Source organism: Pieris brassicae, chromosome 3 (genome assembly GCF_905147105.1).
Source record: "Pieris brassicae chromosome 3, ilPieBrab1.1, whole genome shotgun sequence".
Classification (NCBI taxonomy): Eukaryota; Metazoa; Arthropoda; class Insecta; order Lepidoptera; family Pieridae; genus Pieris; species Pieris brassicae.
Genome location: NC_059667.1, coordinates 4,807,728 through 4,834,944, shown reverse-complemented (window position 1 = coordinate 4,834,944; position 27,217 = coordinate 4,807,728). Strand labels below are relative to the sequence as shown.

At 32.9% G+C, this 27,217-nt stretch overlaps 1 protein-coding gene across 1 annotated transcript; it reads left to right on the top strand.

Annotated features, from left to right (window-relative positions):
* Window positions 1-1,355: 1,355 nt before the first annotated feature.
* On the top strand, window positions 1,356-27,217 carry LOC123707131 (homeobox protein B-H1-like). The gene is made up of 4 exons (XM_045656940.1): window positions 1,356-1,685; window positions 14,908-15,133; window positions 25,909-26,130; window positions 26,429-27,217. The coding sequence occupies exons 1-4, from the start codon at window positions 1,547-1,549 to the stop codon at window positions 26,667-26,669; spliced, it is 828 nt and encodes a 275-aa protein (XP_045512896.1). The 5' UTR covers window positions 1,356-1,546; the 3' UTR covers window positions 26,670-27,217.

Sequence of the window (27,217 nt, the reverse complement as noted above, 5' to 3'; positions counted from 1 at the left end):
TAGATTACAATTCAATTACAAACACTAAAATTGAAGACCACGTAGTTCATTCAAAGTCGTGCCGTGACGTGGTCGATCTCCAGAAACTGTATCAAGTCTGGAAGTTTTGCAGCTCGGGTAACACCACCATCATTCTTTTTCTTTCCTTAATTTCCAAATAATCCTAAAAGTTAAAGTGTAAATCTGTTGGCTTATCTTCAACTCAAAAGAAAATGATTTTTGTCAACAAGTAAGGGCTCACTCAGACTGTGAACACTATAATTGCATCAGTTAATGCAATTTTTTTCCAACAGTCATTAGTGGTATTTACGAGCTGCACTGCGCATGCGCATGCAACATTGCAACATTTATTAAACTTGATATAATAGAGGCTTTTTGATGTGAGAATGTAATTCTATCATGGCATGACACGCTTTTCGCTTTTCATAAAAACGTATGTGAAAAATATTTTAATTATAAAAGCTATTTAATTAAGTAATTGTACATGTCTGTAATCGTTACTTAAGATGTTCAGATGTCTATGTTGATCTGGGGCTTATCAACTTTTTTTAAAGATTTCTTTCATACATTATATTTGACTAACAATTACCGGTAAGGCGAACAGCCATACTCATTTTTTTCTCTTTAGAAATTAAGTAGAAAACTACTACTAAAATACTACGCATTTTTTACACATAGTAGTTACTAAAGTAATTTTCTATTACTTTATTTATTAAAATTATTATTCATTTTAATTTTAATTATTAAAGTAATTATTTCTGGCTCATTGCAAGACATCACCTATGATTTATGAAAAGGCTCTTCGATCTATTTGACACCTACTCATCATCATCAGTAAAAGGAAAATATATATCTACAGAAATATGTCTATGGAGAGAAAGAAGGCGAACATAAGTCTTGTGAAATTTAATACATTTCGCGAATTAAATTACAAAAAGATAATTTAATTTATATATGGATTTAAGGTTAATCTACATTGGCGAAACACCTACTACCACTACCTATAACAAAAATAACAATATTACCTACAGAAAAACACCATGGAGCAAACATATAACGCTACAATTTGGCAACCAATTACAAACGTATACTATCTCCAAGCCATCGTTAAGCGCGATATCCCGCGAACACTTTATTTCCTATAAAAGCGTTTTATCCACGTATAAAAGCTTAAATCCGAGCTTTCTCCAAGCAAAAAGAGCATTAGTGCCCCGCGGCCCAACATGGCAGCGGCACGCCCCTTAGGGCGGGAGGGGCCGGGACGGGAGGGGGGCAAGTCGCCCATTGGCCGACACCGCCCCCTGGCTAGCGCCCACATCGGCAAACTCAGTCACTCGCCACACTCCGCGCTGGCTGCTCGTGTGCCTATGTCACGTTGCGGACTTTACGACAAGTGCGTGCTAAGTGCTATAACATTCAACACGGATTTTAAGTGTTATAGACAATTGTAGAAGTGAAATGGTATGGTGAAGAGCGGGCGGTGTTTGCGCCTGCGCTGGATGCGGTAAGGGCGGGCGGCGCGAGCCCCGCCGGCGGCGCCGTGGCGATGACGGTGCAACGAGACGAGCGCGATTCGCGCGCGCCCAGGACTCGCTTCATGATCACTGATATACTGGATGCGGCTCCAAGGGACCTCAGCGCACATCGGGACTCGGACTCGGATCGATCAGCGACGGATTCACCAGGTTAGCAAGGTTTTATTAACCAGAACGGTTAAAATGGGCTGTCTAAACCCATTACGACGAAATCTATAACGTGTGGCTCATGAATTCTATTGATAAATGTAATAGTCCTCGCACGATTAAGTAATTAGCAAAAGTAATCCAAACTTAAGACTGACTAGGCACATAAATAAACATTTGAGATTGTTAAATATTTGCGTTAAAGTCGTAACTTGTATAAATGAGGAATATTAAATAGCTAATAAAAATAAGCATAGATCAAAACAATGGGAGACGATAAGAGACAATGGATAGAAAATACTTGTGATCATTTAAAAAGGATGTATAGCATCGTAACTATACGCCATTTTCTTATTCTTATTAGAACTGTATAGTTGTTATTGTTGAAAAATTTTATAGATTTTCCTTGGAAACTAAGTTGGACCTATTAGAAATATCTAAATTACTACATCTGCTGATTTGTCTTCATAGTAGTTTTGTAGTACTCCAAGGCCTACGTAAGTACTAAGGGATTACTGCAAAAAGAACTTATAATAAAATATTTACGTTACTTTACCATAATTTAAAAAGGGTAACAAAACAATAATTTGGTACAAGCACATATAATTATAATTTGTTAAGTTTTAGATTACGTAAATGTTATTTACCTACATTCGGCACACAACACTAAAAAAGAATTATATAGAAATTATCCTTTCAGCCATTTTATCTCTAGGTACAACCCGGCGACACTGCGTATACGATGTACAGTTTACATAAATATAATTAACTTCCTGTAACTTATTCATAAATATAATCCAGCAAATGCTTAAGTATCTATCTATCTATATGTGATACGAATAGGCTTTTTTTAGAAATAAACCACATAATTAAAAAAAAATTGTCTTGAAATCTTCAAGAAAAAGACATCAACGCGACGTAGCCATTCACGTAACGTAAGATTACGTACGTTTAATTAAAATAATTGTAACAGTTTGATACAATCTCATAATTGTTATACAACATGGGGTCATGCTTTGACATCTCGACAATACTGAGAACAGTCACGCAAGTTTATATCTTACTGAGAAACCATTGAACAATAGATCTATCGAGTTATCATATTACAGACACAAATTAGCACAACCTCGTTATTATTTAATGCAAGATTAGCTACTTGTTTAAATTTTATGTGAATTTGTTTATTTTTTTATACTTTCTCACTTAACTTAATCAAGTTTAGTTAACCAGGCTTAGTTTTTTATGAAAATATAGGGAAACTACAATGTAAAACACATTACCTATATTTTCAAAGTTCCTATACATTTATTTGGTTTAAACATATGTTTATTTATGAATTCTACATTACATAAATCGAAGTTTTTATGTCTACCTAATCAATTTCTGCTCAAAACACTACAATATTTCAGCCATGGATCCCATTGCCCTGGTGACACGATTTAAAAATTAGAATAGGTATTTTTATTTTTAAAATAAACGTAACTTAACAGAATTAAAATTGCTAGTACTAAGAACTTCAAGAAGAAGTCAATGTAGAGACATTGCAAACGCAACAATTTCATTCAATAATATCTATATGTTAATAGTAACGTTAATAATAATTTCATTCAGTGAACATAATGGCTACAAATGATTCATAATAAAAATTTAAATACAGTAAACGACAACATGGTAATTTGAATAGCTATAATTTCTAAATAGCCGAGTCTTCCGATCAAAGTATGATGTAGATTTAATAGAAGAAAATTATACTGCTAATATTTGATCAAATAAATAATGATTTTGTGATGATATTTACTTTTAATTGATGTAGACAAAGCCACAGTCAATTAATTACAGATATTTGATGTATCGCGCTACTATGTGTTGGACTAGATTTCCCACGTAAGCCTTAGCAAATACCATAATTTCTGGTAACCTGTGAATTTACATTGAAATTGAATTGACTGCCTGAGTTATGTACCCAGATAGAGTTCTAGACTTAAAAACTTTATTATGTTACGTACCTTTATTATTCTAGGGTTACTGTGATTAGGATATAGTACAGGACTTCTATACACGAAACACTTGCTTGTGGATTTACTTTGTCTATTGATGAATGAATGAGTTTAGCGTACTTTGAAAAATAAATAAAGTAAATGTAACGAAAACGATTGACATAGACGACTCCAAAGTCTAAAATTACGATGAATGATCAAAAAACTTGAAATCCATTTTTAAAATAGTTTTAAATATTTATATTAACTATATTGTGTAGATTAAAAAATATCATATCTAATAAGGTGTAGGAAATATAGTGGAATTAAATATATAAAAAGATAATTTTATCATTTTTCATAATTATTACTGTATTAATTAGAACCATATATTTTGATTAGCACTTTTAGTACATAATTTCGCAAAACACTATATAACAATATTTTAATAAATTATTCTCGTTTTTTAGTTAATATTTCATTTAATAAAATCATAATGAACCATAATATAACTAAGTATTTATAATATTAACATAATAATAATCAAGATATATCATTATTTATAATTCAAAATTAATAAATAGTAAAATAACACAAATTTAAAAAGTTTGGTCTCTGTGGCAGTGTACCTTAAACGCTGGTAGCATTTCGTCGCTGTATTGCGATACTTATTCGTTGAACGAGGAAATCACTCTCTCTCTCTCTCTCTATCTACCAGGCTCCAACTTAGAGTCCCTACTCCAAAGGGTACAAAATTGGAGTTGGAGAAATAACTCCTTTGCACCAGCTTTGCTATTTGCTTTTGAATATATTAATTTCTAATACTTTAAATAATAATTTTTAACGCCTATTTTATAAACAATTTAAATTATTTTACCACTTAAAAGCATCGAAACTGAAAATTATTTGTATTAATCTAGCAGATGACTCAAATATCGATATAATTTTAAGTTATAATATAAGTGACCTCAGTAAGGTCATCCGTCAGGTGGAATTTAAAGAAATCCGATCCGAAATGAATCCGGCCACAGACCCTGTCATCTAAACATAAATTTTGTGTGACGTGTGTGCAGTAATCTATGAGGATTTTAACAAATGTTAACACAATTCAATGTATTAAATATATACAACGAGATATTTTAATTACTAATGCTTAGACATAATAAGAGTTTATTTATTATAAATGTTTATATTCTGGTTAAGTCTCTCTATAGTCTGTAATTCATTGCAAAGAAAATACTTTTGAACTTCACTGATTTTAAATTTACCAAATTATAGGCCTTAAGAAAGACTTATGTGAAAGAAGTCATCCGCAATTAACAGTAGAATATAATTTTCATGTGGCTAGAATAAAACAATTCATGCCAATTCAGATTTATCTTCTGTCCGTAGGTTATATACCAACCTTACAAGCTTTCAGATATTTCAACTTATCAAAACTCAAAGATTCATGTATAAATTTGAATCGCATTAATCTATCGTTGATTTAATAGACAGGTCGATAAGCCGAGCGTTAAATAAATTAAATAATAAAACGTATAATGGACGCGATAAACAACCCGTTCAACTCTAAGATAAACCCTTAAAAATACAGAATTAATCCTGGATGAAAGGACTCGGGGAAACTGACGTCATAATCAGCTTTTTGTCAAATGTCAAGCGCTTTAAATTTTAAAATAGCTCGAAATCATACGCTGTGATGATGTTACGTATTGTACAATCGCGAGCAAAGTTTTAAGTTTATTTTAATTTTAAATTAAAGTTATTAGAATCACGGATTAATTTTTGTTACGACTATAATATGCTTTACATCTACAGTATTGTAGTGTAAATTAATTTAAAATTAAACATAACATTTCCTAAAAAATAATTTACGATTATACTGTTTATGTAATAGAAAATACAATTATTTTTATTATATTTAAGTGGTGGCACAAATGGACAGAAGGCTCATCTAATGTTAAACGATACCACCGCCCAAGGATACTCTTAATGCCAGAAGTGTCGCTAGTGCGTTGCCGGCCTTTTAAGAATTGAGGTCGGCAAGTAGAATTGCTTCAGAAATACTTCAGTGGAAAGCTGGTTCTACATAGTGGTGGAGCGCATCGGAAATTGACGTAAAAGGTTCAATAAATTTTTACAAAATTTCTTAAATAGAATTAATCCTTGTAATATAAATATTTACCTTGATTGTACCTTAAGGCGGTATAATGATTCACATGCCATAATTAGGTATAAGCATTTTACTATAATAATTGAATGTAGTGTTACAAGTAAACGAAGAACATAAATGTGCCAATATAATCTTAGTTTTAGAATCACATTAGTAAGCTTTAGTCTAGTTCCAGCCAAGTTATCTAATGCCCGCAATTACCATCAACATCCGTTTACAATTAAGAGCCAGTAAATACAATTCTTGCATTGTTGTTAAAAACTCCATTTACAAAGAATGTGAAAAATACAGCATTTATAGCAATTAGTGCTCAAATAAACTCAACTGGCAATTTAACTAAGTAATTAGGGCGGTGTTTAATGATGGTGTCGTGGTCGTAGTAAAATCGATTACATTTTAACTTAATACAATTAAGTAATACAATATAAATTATTTATGGATATTGTTTATATGCATAAAACAAACAAGGTGCGTTGTTCTATTTTTAAATTTTATAAAATAACTAAAAACGGTAGTACCGCTATGGTTTGAGTTATTTGTCTGTGTTTTTTTTAACTAATCTAAAGCATTCGAATAAATTATGCGAGATTAAAATAAGCTTTATTCGTGAACAAAAATAACTCCAGTGAGATTGTCTAACTGCATATTTTAATTAAATCTTTGTTAAGTACAATACAGTATTTAGACACAAATAAATTGAACAATTTTGTCGTCGCCTGTACTTTCGAAGCCAGTGGGTCGTTACTTGAAACGTCAAACGTAACCTCAAGCGCACATTGCTAAGCTGCTCAGAACTTTGATCGCTCAAAACACAATCTTATTACAACTGGTTAAAATTGATATTCCAACAGGCATCTTTTGGCATAATAAGCCGAGGTGACGATTCTTTCGTCAAGTAGATAAAATCAAAACTTTTTGTATGACAATAAATAGATTACGATTTATAATAGGCCCAGTTCTACCGTGCTATAGCTTCAATCCCGGCTTTGCGTCGCATTTGACAGGCGTTGTGAGCTGTGAAATCGATTTCGTTTTAATGTATACGTCTTAGAAGCTTTTTTATTTGTATTACTTTGTTAAGCGGGTGTGGGGACAAATTTAATTTGGCTTGAGATCCCAAAACGTAAAAGTGTTTTGTGTTGTTAATTAAATTTAAAGTTATTATCACAACAAATATTATTATCGTTTATTTCAGTGACAAATTATCCGACCGAACCGCTGTTTAATATTTATATTCTTGGGAATACAATTGATGAGGACGCGTTTGATGAGCTAATTACTAGACTAGGTATACGAAGACTATTTACAGATATATTATATTTAAAATGCGTATATTATGCATGCGTATATTTTTAATGGAATAAAATATGGTTTCTTAAAACCTGCAGGTCGTATTTACAGCCCTCTAGAAAAAAATACTTAATATTATAATATCTTATAGTCTATTAGTAGTGCTCTGTGATGTAGTGATTCGATATAAAAATACTGTATCTCCAAGCACTTTATTGGAGTCGAGGTGTGTATGTTATAGTAATTATAACACAATAACATTCAAAGAATTATTGTGAGACACATAAAACTAATCTTAATATGTACAACTTCGCTATTCCAATATAAATGTTTAGCATTTTCCTTTTACATCTTTTCTCTCCATATGTCAAGGCGATTTCAAAGATTTCCCTTTATAGCGAGCGTGTAATGGCCTATTTATGCGTGTGCCCACTTCAATGAACATATATTGGCACACTATTTCAAGTAAAAATACCGTAAAATCATTGAACCCATCAATGGGACATACAAATGTTTATTTTGTTAACTTTTCTATGGGCGTGTTGATAGAAATTAGGCCTAGACACTTCACACGACTGACCGTCAACATCCAGTCTGAGGCACCACAAAAAGAACACAGCGTCCATCTTTGGGATCTGGGTTTTTCCTTCATGATAGGAGTTCCTCACAAAAAAAAGATATATTGAGCTTAGTGGACTTGAACATGTCTTCGAGCATGCACGTTCAACCACTAGGTATATAAACATATGAATTTTCTGTTTATAGGTAAGCTAGTTTCTGTATAACCTCAAGTTAAATAAATTAGTGTTTTTTAATGTAATAGGAGGCAAACGGGTAGGAGGCTCAACTGATGTTAAGTGATGCCGCCGCCCATGGACAGTCACATTACAAGAAGGTTCGCAAGTGCATTGCCGGCCTTACAAGAATTGTAAGAATTGTTCGTAAAGGAATGAAAGAAGAAAACATATGCGACCACACATAGCAAAGAAATCACAAAGGGCTTATTATCTCAGCAGAAATTATCAGATAAAGAATGCTTTATTGTCATTTTAGAACACTTATAATATTATATCCATAGCGAGCGTGCGTTAAAATCATAGGTAGGTAGGTACGAATAGTCGTAGATGTTGCTTGTCAAATGATAGAAGTTAGACGGGACAAACTTCAAATCTATCTTCGATGTGGTAAACTAACACTAATAATTGGGTAGTATCATCACTCCCTAACAAAATACCCAAATGATGTCATCTAAGGACGAAACCCAACTATGAAACCATTCTGGAAGCCGTTACGTTGTATTTTACCATATAGGTACAAATTTGACTATTATCCGATAATATTTATAATAAATTTTAATGACAATATACGTAATAATTGCGTATTTCATAGAAACTTAAACGGAAAACAATTATACCCAATTGTATAGCTGTAAAGTTAAATTTATGAATACGAATTAATGTTTTAGCATTCAATTAAATAAACCACGTTTTTGTTAACTCTCGTTAAGCACAATTATAGTTAATTACTTCAATTTAGAATCGCTCTAAGACTTTAAATCGCATAATTTAACATCAAAAAACACTAACCATTTTGAAGTTAATTATTTGCTATTGTGCTGAAAATAGTGCTTTGAGATTATCTTAAATATTCCCAAGTTACATGAAAACTTTTTATTTATCCATGAGAAAGACGCCATGTTGAAATGTTTTGCGCCAAAACGCGTTGAGACGTCGTTTCATTGTGCGTCACTATTCCACTTCTTATGATATAGATATGAATACTTATTTAGATTTTGCATTAGAATACTTTTTTTGATCTTGAGCATCAGAAATCGAGCATTATCTATTATATTTTGAAAAATTCATATCAAATGGAATACCTATTATAGTTCTTACAACTGAAATTAAAATAAATAGATTAGGTAAATAAATTAAATCTACTGCGTTTACAGTGTATTTTAATTTTAATTATATTTTAAGTTGTGACAAATATACTTTTATAAATAAGTTTCCTATGCACACGCTCATGAATGAAACTACGTAATTCATCTTCCATACAAATAATTATGTATGTGTAACGTTGCCGAGGTTTGTGTGTACATTATGCAATTGTTTGCACTAAAAGTAAACGATGATATTTGTCCTGCTTCCGTTCTCAACAAATTAGATCCATGTATGTTAATGAGAAACCAAATAAATTTATACATTTTTATCTAAAACGCACGTCATATATATTATAAGTATTAATACACTGGCTTTATACTGGTTAAATAACCATAGACTGTGATATTTTGATAATTTTCGTCCCTATAGCAGGTAAACCGCGTCGTTTATTCAGGAAACGGTAAAATTAATATAAAAAAATATGGCAAAAAATATTGACCACTTAAAAGTGGTATTTACAAACAAATTTTCAAAGTTACTACGGTATAATAAGGTATATATACCGTTTCAACCAACTTAAAAAAACCAAAAAGGAAGTTTATTCGATGTGTATGTTATTGGCCTACCCTGGTGTCTTGAAATAATATTTGTTTAGATAAATACGAATAATCAAAATGGCCGACACTCAAGAAAAAAATCCAACACGTTTCAAACGGTACATTATGTACGTTTATATTATCATTTAAAATGAAATCTAAGCCCACGCGTTATCTCATTACATAGTTAATTAGTAATGAATAATCTTATAAGTGAAGATTATTGTTAGGCTGCGTCTACACTGAATGATTACTGCACGAAATTTTTTTAACCCACGACAAGCGAGGCGCTTATCTTATATTTGCGTATACGTACCGTTAACAAGTTAATATGTATATAGCATATATAAAATTTACAAATTACTGTACAAGAAAATGTCATCTACGAAATGAAAATATAATCTAGTTACTGATGTAGTGTGTGTGACTATTTATTTGAAGTTTTATTTTGTGTATTATTGTAGGAGGCCTTCGTTTTGTTAATGATGTCAATATGAGGAAATAGCTATTTTTACAAATTCGTGCATTAAATTTATTTATTTATTTTCACTTAGTTGCGAAAAACATAGATAAGGTGAATGCAAGAAATGCAAAACTACATAATATGTATTTACAATTACTAAGACAACAAGAATGGAACAAAACAAAGCAATTAAAACATTTCTTGACAGTCAATGGGAAAAATAAAAAAAGGACGATGAAACAGAAAAACATTTGAAATATTTAATTAATTATTTTCTTGTGTCTGCTTCAACTTAGAAGTTCAAACCCCTCACGTCGGCTTTTGACAGAAGGGAGAATATGACTTATTTTTGTATACGTCGGTGTGGTCATGGCATAAGCGCATTAATATGCCAAGGTCAGACGACTAATTACAATTATTGTAATTAGATCTAAAAGGTAACGTGAAAGTCGTTCATACCTCACATAAACCAATTAAGAAATTATGGAGAAATATGAATTAATTACTTTCAAATATTAATAACAATGTTACCAAGACCATTTTATTAAGAGGAGAGCCATAGTCACCCATGGGGGACTAGAGCCAGTTTAAATTGATAATATTACAAAGATTTTTACTTAATTTAAAAATTCTATGTGATAACGATCCAAATCGATAATTTTACTAGTACTACTAGTAATATATAACTTCGTTACTACTATACAAATTGTATTGTCTTTTGTTAACATAGCTGTGACACATTAAGAAAAACACTTTTTGAACGGATTAAAGCTATGTATTATTATTAAAAACTTATAATTATTTACATAATTTGATTTTTTTTCCGACGTTTCGCGTGCTTTACAGCGTGCGTGGTCACGGTGACGGTTACTATACATATTGTCAAGTAAGAACAGCCCAATGCCAGAAGTCTTGTAATAGAAAATGCGTTTTGGCGGGGCCGAGAGGTTTAGTTCGGCTACAACTAGACCTCAGTCCCACAGACAATTAACTGTGTGTTCCCTTACACTTATTTCTATATCCTTGGTATTAACAAGTATTTTATGATTATTTAACGTTACTGTCAATTGCATTCCACCCGCAATTATGGAAGCTATACAGAACGCCATACATTTGTATACTTTTATAATTCTCCCTTAAAACCGAAACCAACTTCCTTCCAAACTGCTGCTTGAAATATTTCAATATTTTTTATCATTTGGCCATACAGAATGTCAGTGATACCTCAGATTTCTGCTTCAAAAAGACATCATGTTTTTTGACAAGATGGTATGTATTGTTAGGATTAATATTCATCACATCAGACACATCGCATTGTATTTTAGGTGTAAGACACCGTCTTTCACTGGTATTACCTTTAAATTACGCATATAGTTAGGATCGTTGCACGGGACTTAAACATCGAACCAGAGCGTTAATAACCAGGACAGCAGTGCGCATACCGAAGATTATAAATAAACGAAATAGATCCCTTTTTCATTACGTTAACACCTCAATAACATATAACAAATCTGGCCCTAATAGCACAGATTAATTCTATTACTTAAGTGTTTATTGATCAATTAAATTCTTAAAAGCAATCAAGCGATAATATTCACTTAATGGCTTAGCTTATCTATTAAATCCGTGGGACGGACAGACATACAAATGAGGTCGTATTCGATTATAAACATATTAAGCCTTCCCTTGAATCGGTAATAAATGCTAATTTAATTATTGTTAGCTTTGTACGGTGGCTTTACCGTCCCGGCTTTGCTTGAACTATAAATTAATTATACATTTTATGTGCAAAGGTTTGGTTATTAAAGTTTTTATACAGATATTTGGTTAGGATCAGATTCAGAAATATTTGACAACCAAATCCATTTTTGAAGCAAACAGGCGTAAGGGGCACCTGATGTTTAGTAATACCGGCACATGAACACTCACATTGCCCGAAGACTCGCCAGCGCAATGCCTTTTTTGTAAGCATTAGTACGCTCTTTTGTTGAAGGACCCTAAGTTGAGTTGGTTCGGAATTACTTCAGTGCACTGGTTCTACATAGTGGTGGTGCGTGGCATAAACTGCCGTAAGAAACTCAATTGTGGAACATCGTGGAGGTGATACGGGTGGAATTTGATATTTTGTTCTAATCGCTCTACGTTGAATATGGTCAAGGCGAATGAGCTGGTGAACAGTATCCATGTGGTTCCGATTTTGCTCATTATAGAATGGGTAGCGGTGGCCCGTAGTGAAGTACCGCCTCGCCTGTCTGAGCACATTAAGCTTCTTATAGGTGATTTAGCCCTCCCTTTCAAATGACAAAATAAATAATAATGGTGATTAACTGAAAATAAATGTAAAGAAAGAGATCAGAGCGATTTTAGTTTAAAAAACAGCCATTACTTTACATAAGTGTCATAAGACAGCATTTTTACGCGAAGTTACGATGTTCCGTTATCAACAAAGGGGCTTAAGGTAGACATACTTCATTGATAGACCTTCTAGGCAAGTAGTATTCAGTTAAAGAAAAATCTGTTGGTGCACAGTCGATCTGCGAACCAACTCGGGGATGAGTCAACACTTTTAATATCAAATACAATTTTTACATCTACAAACTACACGTAATAAATCTTTAAAATATTTAAAAAAAGAATGTCACTTGTCGTAAATCGTAAAAGCAACAAAGGATTATGCGCACAGGCGTGGGGTATTAGGGCAGCGAAGTGTAGAGGTTGCGGTTTGCCACCCAGGCACTACCTACTGCATATTAACGTGTATTATACATTTTATTTACACCGACTAATTACTTAATTACTTTAAGTTGTCTCGTAGATAGAATATTAACAACTTGATTAAAGAGTAACCTTTTTAAATGAGAAGAAATTATTGAATAGAAATGACATTAATCGTTCTTAAGCATGGAAAATAAATTAAAGTGAAATGTGTATTTTATGGTACCATGTATGATGTAAATTAATATTTGTATAAAAACATATACTGTCAGGTATATATACACACACGCTCGCACAAATTATTGTTACATTCTAATTTGCGTTTCGATTTAGAAATTATTTTGTAGTAAGTGGGTAAGCTATAAGGATTTTCTAAAAAAAAATGATAAAATGTTTGGCTTCTATGTAGTTTGGTCGAGCTATATTAACTATAAATTCGCGAGTACTTCAAAGAAGAAAAAGTACCACAGATATAGATTAAATTCACGTTTTTGGAATAGGTTTCGTTCGTCTGATTCAGCCTTGACAACACCTTGTCTATTAGCGATTTTTCAACGACCCCCAGTAATTACGAGCCATTAGGGTCCTGCCGTTAATTTATTATAATAAGCTCCAACTGCCGAGTTGCTCGACCGTGAAAATTATTATCATTAGTGGGCAATAATGTGGCTACGAGAACAAACGTCATTACCCTTATCAGACACGCCTTTAACTTGAAACCTATTTGGGACATTGCACATTTTACGAATTCTCATAGAAACTCATTAAAGTTCGGAGTTCCATTCGGTTTTGTACTAGTTAAATATTCGTTTTATCTGAGAAATATCTAGATGTTATTTCCAGTATCAAACTTAACCAGTATCAAACGTCAGGTTTAAACTAATTGGTTATTAATAAGGCTAAAAGTGTTAATTTAACAATGGCAGCTGATATAGCCGAGTCACGCGGAGCTTTTAAAACTAACCTTAAAGAGCAAAAACTGTTTATGCAATGTGCTTGCTACAATATATAAAAGTTTTAATAATTCGTAGTATATTAAAATGAATAATATAGAAATTAAATTTTCCAAGCTTTACTAGGGCTTAGCAGAGGACTGTATACACTAACAAAGTAGCCATTACCATACGTTACCCGTTTAAATCGCAAATCGCATAACAAAGGTAGAGAATTGAGACTTCTTAAGTATGGTTAAACGTGTAAGCCGAAGCTTTGTAACCTTAGTAAGTTTAGCGTAAGGCTTCTTGTGGTCTGCGCACTTCCTTAGCTTGTCTCGCAACTCCGATTTACTAAGTACTTATCTGGGATATTAATTACGCGTGTTTTGTTTGTTTTACTTTGTATTAAATGCAGACGTAATTTTCAGTAATCTTTTAGCCTGTGAACCACGTACCCATTTTGAAGAAAAATATTTTTTAATCTGTATGTACTTTGTTGGTTGGCGTCAACCTTGCATGTACAACATTCATCTGTCAAAATGTCGAGTTGACACAAACGCGCGCGTAACTGACAATGCTCTGCTGTAGTCTGAGGCAGTGGTAATCGAATAAGTGTTACGATGTTTATGTCTATAGAATTATTTTACTGATCAAATAGTTTAAATGAAACTACAATAGTCTCATAAAATGAAAAAATCAAAAGAGAAACTTCAGGGGAAATAACGTAGGCCATAGGAAATTACTGTTTTACTTTGTAAATTGCAAATTGAACGTATTCTAACTTCATAATTACAACCTATAGAATAATTTATTTATTATATGCTGTGTTCAGCATACAATGTACGCAATCGTATTCATAATTTCATTTAATATACCTATTTGTCTATAGGATAAAACGCTCCCGCTTTTACCCGTTACTTTATAATGAGCAGGTAAACACTGTTTTTCTGGATTCAGAATAAATACTTACATACATTGTATTATTGTAGTAACTGTTAGTGTAACTTATTGTATCATCATTGTAGATAAGCTCTACATTGATTTAAAACATAAGCTTTCCGCCGCATGTTCACGTAGACCTTAAAGATTTTTCGCGAATTGCATATATAATATAAAGCTCTTCTACAGCTTCTTATACAGCTAATTTGTAATATTTCTTACATCAATGGTGCATTCATCAATGTATAATTTCAGGTGTGAAAGACGACTCAGATGACGTATCAAGTAAAAGTTGTGGGGACGCCGCTGCGTTGGCGAAGAAGCAACGGAAAGCACGGACGGCCTTTACAGATCACCAATTACAAACTTTGGAAAAGTCTTTCGAGAGACAGAAGTACCTTAGCGTGCAGGACAGAATGGAACTGGCAGCGAAACTTGGGCTCACGGATACGCAGGTCAAGACCTGGTATCAGAATAGACGGTACGTATTTTTTTAACTACTATTTGTCACTTACTTTCTATTTATTCTTGAATGATTAATACGAAGGTGTGCAATCATAATTCTAAGAATGAACGAAATGATGAGTTACAAAGTTTTAAATTTTAATTAAATAATAATAATGCTCATACTAGATTTGTATTGATTATTTACATTTGGGGTTTATAATGATTATTGTAAAAACAATTATCAATACGAAAATTATACTAAAATAAATTATAATTTAATAACAGGAAGGAGGTTTCAATTTTCAAGGAACATTTCAATTACTAGTTCCAAACAGATTTAAAGAAAGGCAACATTGTTCCTAATTCCGAAATGTTTTAAATTGGTACAGACCTAATTAATAAATAATAATATTGGAAAAGTTTAAAGAATATTAAAATATCACACTGGCATTTTTTTAAAATTTGTATTATTGCATTGACGTTGTGAATGGAAGTTCCTATATGATAAAACGTATAGGAAAGTGTGTGGTTTACACTTTAAATAATCCTGAATATATGGACTTCGCGATTTGACGCTGAATCTTAGCGAAACAAAAGACAAAATGAGACGATCACTTATAAAACGTTTGTCGTATATACATAATACAATATTTTTATAGATATGGTTTCTTTTCATACAGGCTGTTATACTAAGTAAGGGAAACGTTTGTCTACTTGTCGAATTATCTTTTAATAACTCCTCGAAAAAGAGCTGGAGTATTGAAACCGTGTAAAGAATAAGAGTGGAAAGCCAGTTCCTATGATAGTTTTCATTTTTAGAATAATTCTTAAGTGGCATCTGACAGTATAAATTGAAAATAATAATTATAAAAAAGAGCAGTGTTGGCCTAGTGGCTTTAGCAAGCCACTCTCAATCCTTAGGGTCGTAGCTTCGCCCCCGGCTTTGTATCAATAGACTTCCTGTCTATGTGCCCATTTAACATTCGCTCATAGGCTAAAGGAAAACATCGTGAGGTGTGTCAGGCACAGAAGGTTGACCTTCTCTCCTATTAAAAATAATCAAGGAACAGTTCAACATACAAAGTTCTGAGGCCCACACCTAAAAGGATGTTGCAGCATTGGTATAAGATTTATAAAACAGCCTCTATCTTAATAAATGAAATGTACGATTTAACGATTAAAAATATGAAGTTTAAAAACTAGGTTCTTATAAAGATTTAGCTTTATAATCGAAAAGCTCGGAGTTTTGTACTTGGTTCTTTGAATCTACGTGTTTGATTACAATATTAATACGCTTCTCGTGAGACCGCCGAGTTGCGCAGATCAATGCTGAGTCAGCCTTGCAGTCGCGCGGTAAAGTGTATCAAAAAATAATTGAATCAGTAATGTAATTATTATCCGTTTAAATTCACACGTATAATAATTACTTTATTACCATATAAGGCTTCCGTTAGTACACATATAACTTATATATAGATACGTAAATATTGACTGATAAAATTGTCGCTAAATGATATTTATGTTTGATTTAGTTTGTGAAAATAATAATTACAAAATAATAGATACTAATACAATAAAACGATAATTATAACCTATTTTAAAAAGGTTGCTATGGAAACCTAAAGAAGGTTCTATATACAATCTAAGCTAAAGTAATTACTTATTAAACATTTTTTACATGAATGTACCAGGAGCGGTGATTTAAAAAACAAACGGTAATAATTAGGGTTTTAACTGCCACCGACCGCGGCACATTGAAACGTTACTACAAAAACTATAATGACTTAAAAACTGACTTCCACTATGTTTAAATATATACAAATTAATACTTCGATATTGTTTTTTAAGTATTTTTTTATCAGCTTTTGTTGGATTACCTTGAATATGCTACTATGTGTTGTAATTTGATTAAAATCAAGAGGTGTGTCCTTGAAAACTTCCTTTCTTCCTACTGGAATAGTGATTCAGCTGTACATCCATGAACACATAACGTTAATAGGCATATAAAGGCTGTTGTTTACTTTATTTGCTTGTAAAAAATACAAATATTATTAGAAAATATGTTATTTTGCCACTTTTTTAACGGACATAAACGCGAATCATTATTTACTATCCTCGTTCACCAATGTCGAGTTATGTAAATAATTTTTGAGCTTTAATCTTAGAAGTTATTTTAATTAATATTTATTATTGTTATTCTTATAGACGAATACAATATTCAGCAATATGAATGTGTCATTTCTATTTTAGCAGTTTCTTAGATTATTCCGTAAAACTTACTAAGTTTAGGACTTTATTATTTTATCGGTTAGTTAAATAAAAGACAGGAGTATCGTGATTTTTGCTTCGGTAATGATAAACACAAAAGATCTCATTAAAGAAAGTGAAACTACGATTGTTAAGAAAATTAATAGTTATGAGAAAATTAACAAAGTTTCGATTATGTCTATGTCCCACTGTAAAATTCGAACACAATGCGTTACTATAGGAAGTAAACTGTGGCAAAGGCGCCGCTGCCATCCGCCCAGTCTAAGTTTTTCTGCCGTTTTTTGCCTGGGTTTTTGTTGATTTTCTATAATTTTGGTTAAACTAATGTTTGGTCTACAATTTTTCGGTTCGTGAAAGGGTGTGAAATCGGAGTTAATTGAAGGATGTATGCTTTTGTGTGCGGTCCTCTTGTGCTGAACAATCTGAACTTTTTATAGATTTGTACGTAATGTAAATAGAAAGTAGAGGACGGAGCAATATTTTTTATGTTTTTAATGTACAGAAATACACATGTAAAACTCTGTGTGATTTTTTAGTAAAAAATTAAGATCAAAATTAATGTAGGGATTGCATCAATATCTTTTTAGCTTTTTTACTAACTAACCTGATAACAAGACACCTTCTATTTTCCTTTCTATGTTTCAATGCTGTTACAGCCCTGTAGAAACACATTTCTTTATAAACTTTTCTAACTGAAAAATAGAGCAACTTATTTTTGCGGGAACGAGCTGGTCTATGTCCGATTTCAATAAAATAATTTTACAAAAATATTTCCCATTTGTGTTATAAAATATGATTGTTACTTGGCCTATGTGCCCTTCTTAGGGTGTAACATTTATTTATTTCATGGACTCTTCAACAGAAATAGTTTTAATTACTCTTCGTTTTAGATTAGCGAGTTTATCTAAACAAACTCTACTACCATTATTACCACAGTGCTTAAGTTATTTATCATATAAGTACCTACAGATTATATTCTTTTTGTGACTTGAGGTTGAAGATAAATAAAATGAATGTAATCCAAGGTTAGGATTATGATAAAATATTCTGGATGTGTGAATCGTCGGCTCTTGACCAAAGCGTTTGCAAGTCACGGCCGAGCCGGCGCCAGGCATTATTACCAGCTAAATTGATACTTTTAACAATACATTTTGTTTACTTAATTGTTTTAAAATATACACTGCCACTGAATTTTATATGAAATGGTTAGGGAAATGAAAAAGCGTTTTTATAAATTGACCTGCATAAGTGTGATTGTGTAACTTTGATAACAATTTATTAATAATTTCCTCTTAGATTTTGCGTATTATTCTTACTGCTTTATTTCTGTATGCTATGTTTATCAAGCAGTATTGTTTTTTATTCGCCATTCAGAGTATATTTTATAAAATGTTACTTTGTCACTGTTTGTAGGACATCTTGTATCCGATTTCGTTATTTAAAGTACCAGCAGATTTTATATTTATGTATTAAGAGTCACATGGGTAGGAGGCTCACCTGGTGTTAAGTGATACCGGACGCTAACATTGCCAGATGGCTCGCAAGTGTGTTGCCGGCCTTTCAATAATTGATACGCTCTTTTCTTGTAGGACATAAGTCGAGTTTTTAATTTAAACTAAACGTAGATTTCTACAAAGCGCATTTACAGTAAAATTGAATATTAAAGCGTTGTGGTAACATGTTTCTCAATCGTTATCAAAAATAGTTATTTCCGTAAATTATACTTCCGTCTATTTTGGTACGGGCTTCGAGCTTTATTAGTACTTATTGAATCAATTAATATGAAGTATTTATTTTCCATCGTTTAAAGCATTTCATTCAAGGGTCATTAATTGTACAAAATTACAATAATTCATTACATAATAATAGTTCTTTTCTGGTATGCAGTTTCTTATACTCAATCATTATTGGCAATTAAAATGCAGCGTTATTGAATTTATTACTGTCATAAAATTCATTAGCATTTTATATTTACCATATGTAACTGCTGTACTAAAACCATATAATACAAAATAATTATAATATAATTAATAAGAGGAAAGATTTGATTGTTTATCTGCATTGAATATCCTCAAAAATATTTCACCATCAAATCCCATATTATCCCTAATGAACATAGGTTATAGAATATTGTAAAACTAGTTAGGAATGACAACTTCGTATAACCCAACCGTACGGTGCGGAAGCTATTGACAATAGAGCAAAGTGATGTACCTACTACAGTTTAATAAAAATTATGGCTATTACATAACGCATAAATGATAAAATACAGAACTGTAAAAATAAATTTAAAGCCGGCTAAGTTAAGAAGTATAGGGTAGAAGAAGTAAAGTGCTTAGCTTTCGGTTTATGTAGGTTTTTGGACTACATTTACCGTTTACTGTTATGATTGTATACGGCTATTTGATGATATCTTTGCAACATGTACAATTACTATTAAAAATATATACGAATAACTAATGTTAACTAACGTTACAGTCAGTGCAAAAAAAACTGTTGAATTCTAATTAAGTATACAAAACAGTGGTAAGGAACACGTTTCCAAATAATATGATAATCTAAATCTATTTATACATTAGTATATGACAACGACTGTTTTAAGACAAAGTTATCTTTCATAGCTAATGTTTGGGGTGAAAATCGGGCCATTTTATCCCCCTTTTTTTAGTAGTTTTTTGTTAATCCACAGTGTTTTCTTAAAGATAATATTTTAAATTTTTTAATTAAAATAGAAACCAAAATAGATTAAACCAAATATAAGAAGATGACACATGGTTACACATTATGTACCAACAAACACAATTTACTAGTAATTTATTGGTTGAGGTCGGCGTCTGAATGGGGAATGTGTGTGCGTGTGCGTGTCTATATGATCTTAAAATCCATGAATTTACTTATCTCCTTCGAAAAGAGGCGTTAGGACATAATATGGAATTGAGGCTCACGTACTCCGTATTATATATATTCAAGTAAAATACGTGTAAGTATATTATTTTGCGAATAGTTTGTACCAAAAATTGTGTTAATAATTTTAGTTATTCGAGGCTATTCATTCTTGACGCGACGGACTTAGTAAGAAGATTGCAAACGATAAATACATTTGATCACAAGACCAGAGTGTTTTTCTCTTATTAGAGACTGTAACTCGTGTTAAAAAATGGACACTTTCAATACAAATAACATTAAGTTAGGTTCAATTTAAATAACCTATTAGTCTTAAAACCTTTACTGTAATATAAACTTTAAGTAACATTATGTTTTACAAATAATAAATATAAATTGCGTCGTAGGTACTGATCAGAAACAATATTTTAAAAACCTTTTTTGGCGAATTGTTTGTGCCAAAATTCTTGTGGCAAATTTTATCCAAACGTGTAAACAAACGAATAAAACCCTAGAGACAAAAGTTGATTGAGGGTTTTTAAAAGGTTTGTATGTAATTTTTTAACATTACAGTGCAATATTAGCTTTTTGCATTAAACTAAAAGTTAAAACGGTAATTATTAAAAAACACTCTTCTTGAAGCCACAGCCAGCATCGGAATACTTGGCGTTGACATATCGAACGACGTTCAGTTTCGCGGTCATTTGGAGGGAAAGGCTAAATTAGCCTCCAAAAAGCTTGGTGTGCTCAGCAAGGCGAGACGGTACTTCACTCCGGGCCACCGCCTGCAACTCTATAAAGCGCAAATACGGCCCCACATGGAATACTGTTCTCACCTCTGGGCGGGGGCTCCCCAGTACCAGCTCCTTCCACTTGATCGTATCCAACGAAGAGCGGTTCGAATCGTCGATGACCAATCCCTCTCCGAGCGGCTCGATCCTTTGGCGTTGCGTAGAGATGTGGGGTCACTCTGCATCTTCTACCGCATTTACCATGGAGAGTGTTCAGAGGAGTTGTTCGGATTAATACCTGCAGCTGAGTTTCAGCATCGGACGTCGAGGCAAAATACAAAATTCCACCCGTATCACCTCGACGTCCGACGTTCCACGACTGAGCGTTTCTCAAGGCAATTTTTGCCGCGCACCACCGCTATGTGGAACCAGCTGCCCACTGAAGTATTTCCGAACCAATTCGACTTAGGGTCCTTCAAGAAAAGAGCGTACAAATTCTTAAAAGGCCGGCAACGCACTCGCGAGCCCTCTGGCATTGAGAGTGTCCATGGGCGGCGGTATCACTTAACATCAGGTGAGCCTCCTGCCCGTTTGCCCCCTATTTTATAAAAAAAAAAAAAAAAAAAAAAAAATACCATATACACTAACTATAGTGTTTATTTTAGTCAATGCACTTAACTTTTAACATGTACGTTTAATTTTTAATATAATTCCATAGTGAATGCTCGTTTTTTATCTTATACATATAAGGACAAAGCCATATTTACCTGTTGCCTCGGGTCTACTTATATTTAATAGTTTTTATGTATCTTGTGAAATCAAGACATAGGTATATTTTAATATAAACTCCGAAATCTTGTTAAGCTTAGCTTAGCGACATTAGACACATAAAATAGTTTAAGATCGAAGCACTTAGAGCAAAAATGGTTTACCCTAAAAAATATTTTTTTCTAAATAATATTTTATTAAATTCGGGTCTGCTCATAACTATGGAGAGGCTGCTACATAGATTGCTCCAAACTGAGGCTTTCATACCTGAGGTTGTACGTAAGGTCGGCCGTAACAATGGACTTTTAGCAAGACTTTCAGACTTTCTGACCAATCGTCAGAGAGTAATTTATGATATAAACATGATCAAATAAACGGATGCAACCGATCATATATGGTGTTTTTAGCGCCGCTGGATTTTTATTATTTCAAGACATATAACAGTGAAATGATGCAGTTACGCCGATTTATAAAAAAATAATTAAAACAATTCGAAATAATAACATTAATGTCACGAGGAACGCCTAGTCCAAGAATCTTTTAAGTAAACTACAATTATGGAGACAATTATACTTTTTGTCAGAGCTATACAAGGACATGTCATTTACTGACGATTATCGTAATAAAGAAAATTAGTGCTTATGCACAAGCATAAGAAATTTTATTACCTGAGCGAATCAATCAGGAACATATGTTAATAGTGTCGTTCAATCATTTATAATCTTTGCAATTCAGTATTTTATGCTAATAAATGTTTGTTTTTTGATTACCGAAAGGTTATCTAACCATAACAACGTCCCAAAATATCCATTAAAATATATAACAAGATTTTTAGTATTTGTCTAAAATGAAATATGTAATACAATTACTTCAGAGCGCAACGGTCAACTGTTTGCGATAAATTCTACAGGCTTTTGATACATAATTAATCATATTTAAAACCTATTTAATTTTACCCGTACATCAAAAACGTATAGGATTTTTAGATACGGGAGTTATAGTACGCGCTAAGTCCCGTTACTTTATCTCACCCTGAGACGCCAGGACTACATATAAAAAACCAGCCGGCCAACCGGCTTCCAGCATCTTCTGTAACAAGAAAAATATTTTATTCTGAAACCGTGTGACTCGCACCTAATGACATAATATCAGTGGTAGCTACCGAGAAACAGTCTAATCGTTTATAGCGAACTTCCAAATTACACCCAACAGAGACAAGGACGCTGAGGTCACTAGGCTTATCATTTTGTAACTAATCATCATTGCCATTTTGGATTTGGTCGAATTTTGATTCGCTCTATAATTTACCAGTTACATATTTGGTCTCTGATTATCTTTGAGAATGTTGAATTGATAGTTAGCTCATGAGAAATAAATACAAAGTGTCGCTATGAATCATGCAGGCTGTGATTCGCGAACGACATAGGTTATACTATTGTTTCATTACTTATTTGTGTAAATGTTTAAAGGAGATATTACATGCAGGTAGATGAAAAACGTCATTTCTACAAAAATGTTTGACTAGACGTAACAAATAGCTACGTAGTTTGTAGGTACACTAGTGTAGACAATTTTCATCTAGGCGATATTCCAGTTTATAAGATAATCTTCGATCAATATAAAGCCGCAATGTCTAAGGCAATTCCCAAAAGAACACTCGCTCACTAAAACTTTCTAAGCAGCGTATAAATAACGTTCGACTACGCTCAAATTGGGCTCGCGTACAAAGGGGCTTAAGTGTATCGCAAACGTTTCAGTTCGATGAGTGTTCATGTTTGTTTGGTACACGCTGAATTCGCATCACGTCGTCAAAATACTCAAATCGAGATAAAAACTCCCTGTAGGAGGTCGTAAGCGACCGTTTTATCGGACGACTTTAGTCTTTAAAGCGACCGCTTAAGGCGTGTTTTAGGATGAGTTCGGCGGACAACAATTGAATCAGTTCACGCAGCATCAAATCACTAAACCACGGGGCGGAGCGTAGTCTCCGCTGGGTCTGGGAGACAGGGACGGGTGATCTACCTTTCATATCTCGTATCTTGAGTTAGAAAGAGACAAGTATCGTCTCAAGATGTCTTGAGACGGTCGAAAGCTCGGAGCTTTGTAACCCGCGGCGAAATAAAAGAGTGTCATTGAGCAGATTGCCTCTTATTCAACACTTGACAATTAAATAAGTGCTCTTGAGTGTTCGCTCTCGGAATAACCCGTCACAATATATGATTAATGGGGTCTGAGAGGCTTTCTATAAAATGTCAGCTACTGATAATTATTACGAACTTAATATCGTTGAAATAAAATATATTCGTGTTTCGAATGATTAAGTGTCTCGTTTTATTACGATTATTGATAACAGTAGATTTTCTTTAAAGTACGTTTTATTATTAAATCATTCTATAAAGAAAAACATTACTTTACAAACGTAAACTTATTACCAGGAAGTAGATGTGTTACGACTACTAAGATAAGTCTCCGGATTTTAAAAGATTCTACCGCTATGCCGGATACATTATTGTATGATCAGTATTAAATCGTAATGAAATCAAACAGACCTCGTTTTTTAAAATAAATATATAAATTTTCAATACACTTAATCATAATAAACTCGTACCTTTTATTGTCAGTTAATAAATTAATTTTGTCATTCATTAGACGCCACGAATTTTTACAAATTAAAATTAGTACACGCAGCCGTCGTAAAATTTTGATTAATACATAAAAACGTAGGGAACATCTGAAGCCCTCTCCATTTACATTTAATAAAATTAAATGATGCATTTAGAGAAATTAATTAACGGGAGTCAGTGAAGCGTCTTGCGACCGCAACCCTCGAACAATGGCTTCCCCGATATTATAAGCTCATCCCTACACAATAATAAAAAGCTCACTTGATAACAATGACAAACCACTTCGGAACTAATAGACAACTGCAGGATGGAATTTAATTTCGCTACGCAGGGGAGCCGCACTCCAAATTGCTTTTATGGGGTAATGATGAAATAAATTATGTCAAAATGGATTTTGTACAACCCTATTAGACAATATAAAAATATGCGAAGTCCTTGATGAATGAATGAATTTGACATAACTCTAAAGTAAAATAATAATGAATGTAGCTGACTTTTTTTTTCGCCATAGTTACCTACCTAATACAGTTTTGTTTTACGAATCCATAAATCAATTAAAACCATATTATAGGAAGTAAATAATTCGTTAAATTTATAAAGTAGGAGTAATTTTTATATAATGGAATTGGGTTGCATTAAATCGCATATTATGTATAATTTTTTTGTTTCGGAAAAGATACAGTACAGTCTGAATAACATTATGTAAATTCAAAACCAATTTATTATTACACTTCATGACTTTCAGTGAACGATAAAAGTTTCGACCGGAAACTTAAAAGATAAAATAAGATAATTCGCAAATCCACGATTCATTGGGTTAAACGCTTCATTTGGTTTCGGCAATAAAACTTGATAAATGAAGCAAACGCATAAGATTAAAAAAAAAACAAATTTATACGATTCAACCCCTTCATCGTATATCAAATTAAATAGTTACCGCATCAGCGACTGTGTGAGTGCTTAAGACGTTTTGTCAAATTTTATTTATTTATTTTTTATTAGCGTCATCTCTTTTGTATTCTAGAGTGGCCTGTGACAAATTTGATCACGAGGGTCATTCGAAGGGTTATGATCTATAGGTTTAAGGGTAATAATAATTTGAAACTGCATTTGAGTTTACAATGTGTGAATCCTTATTTGTACTAAGTTATCCAAATATTAAATGATCCGTGCCATAATGGTTGGTTTGACTAATATTTTTGTCAGCTTCGCTAATGTGCGGGTAGTTTTTAACCCTTATTTTTTTAAATGCTCTTAAAACTTAGTTCTCGCTTTGAAACTCATTTGTTTTTAAATAAATATTTTCAATAAACAAAATTTTTAATACAATTTGTTACTTCGTTGTTTAAGAGTTTGGTGCTAAAATATATTGAAAAAAAAAAAATACTAATTCTTATAAAACTTGGTAAACAATAAGGTAGCCTAATATTTTATCTTTACCAGTTTTATGTCAGTTGTCAGTTTCGTTTCAAAAAAAATTTGAAACTAAAATTTATAGTCCACATTAAAATTATTATTTAATCTTTTTTTAATAGGACAAAATGGAAACGTCAAACGGCGGTTGGGTTGGAACTTCTAGCAGAAGCCGGTAACTATGCAGCCTTTCAACGACTCTACGGTGGTTATTGGGCGGGAGTCCCAGCTTATCCCGCCCAGCCAGCGCCCACCGCTGATATGTATTACAGACAGGCGGCTGCTACTGCAGCAGCTGCGGCATCTGCATCAGCAAATACGTTGCAGAAACCTTTACCCTATAGGTAAGTTTACACTTGAAGTCATCTAATCCGTATCCAATGATAAGCACCCATAGACTCCACTCAAGTCTATTTTATTATTTCTAATGAAAAAAGCAGTTTGTCTGTGTTTGGAATATATTGTCGCAAAGATGAAGAGTGCGCGCGCGCGGAGTTTCTATTGAGAGTATAAAAAAATATATCGACATTTAAACTTTGTCAAAAAGCTTATAAAGCATTGTAGTAGTCTGTCATCAAATTGTTTTAGCTATTTTTGTAATTGATGTTAAAAAACTAAACTAAATTTAACTTTTGTCAATAGGTTATATCCCGGTACGCCGTTAGCTGGCGTTCCCCCTCTCGGTCTAGGACTCCCTGGCCCTTCAGCCCACCTTGGCTCCCTGGGGGCGCCAGGCCTCGGGGCCTTGGGTTACTACGCCCAAGCCAGACGTACTCCTTCGCCCGACGTCGATCCGGGGAGCCCTTTGCCCCCTCCCAGATCTCCCGTGCCGTCCGAAAGACGATCCGATGACGAAGACGACGATGAAACAATTCACGTATAAAAGTGATTGAAAACTTTCAAGTGACGGTACTGATGCCGTGCAAGTGCATGTGTTTGACATTCTGACGCAGGACGTTAAATTTTGTGATATTATAAGCTCAGTTTTATAGGTTAGATGTATATTCATTGATGTTTAGCTATAGATTATGCTTAGTTTTAATATTGAAAAGTTCTAAACGAAATTTTCTATTTATTTCCTCATTTATACTTATTTTCTGCTTTCGGTACTCAAACTTAATGATGTCGAATTAAAATGTGTACTGATGTTATGTGAAGTACTCAGTATTATATATGGTGTAAATTTTACAGTTTTCGGGTCCTTTTGGTTTATTAAAAGTTACAAACATTAAATGTAAATAACCCAAAAAAAAAATTACTTGTGTATAGTATTATAATGTATTGTTGGTATGAAATACACATAACACAACAAAACTTTAAACTTTTCTTTAACTATGGTGTATTTAGACATAGAAAAGACGTATTATTGTGGCAATGTACTTAAGCAATCCCAGATGTGACATTTTATGTCAATACATAGATGTGGTGTTT

Coding starts and splice junctions, on each gene's coding strand:
- LOC123707131 (XM_045656940.1), top strand. CDS start 1,547: ATGACGGTGCAACGAGACGAGCGCGATTCGCGCGCGCCCAGGACTCGC. Junction 1,686..14,907: donor ATCAGCGACGGATTCACCAG/GTTAGCAAGGTT, acceptor GTATAATTTCAG/GTGTGAAAGACGACTCAGAT. Junction 15,134..25,908: donor ACCTGGTATCAGAATAGACG/GTACGTATTTTT, acceptor TTTTTTTAATAG/GACAAAATGGAAACGTCAAA.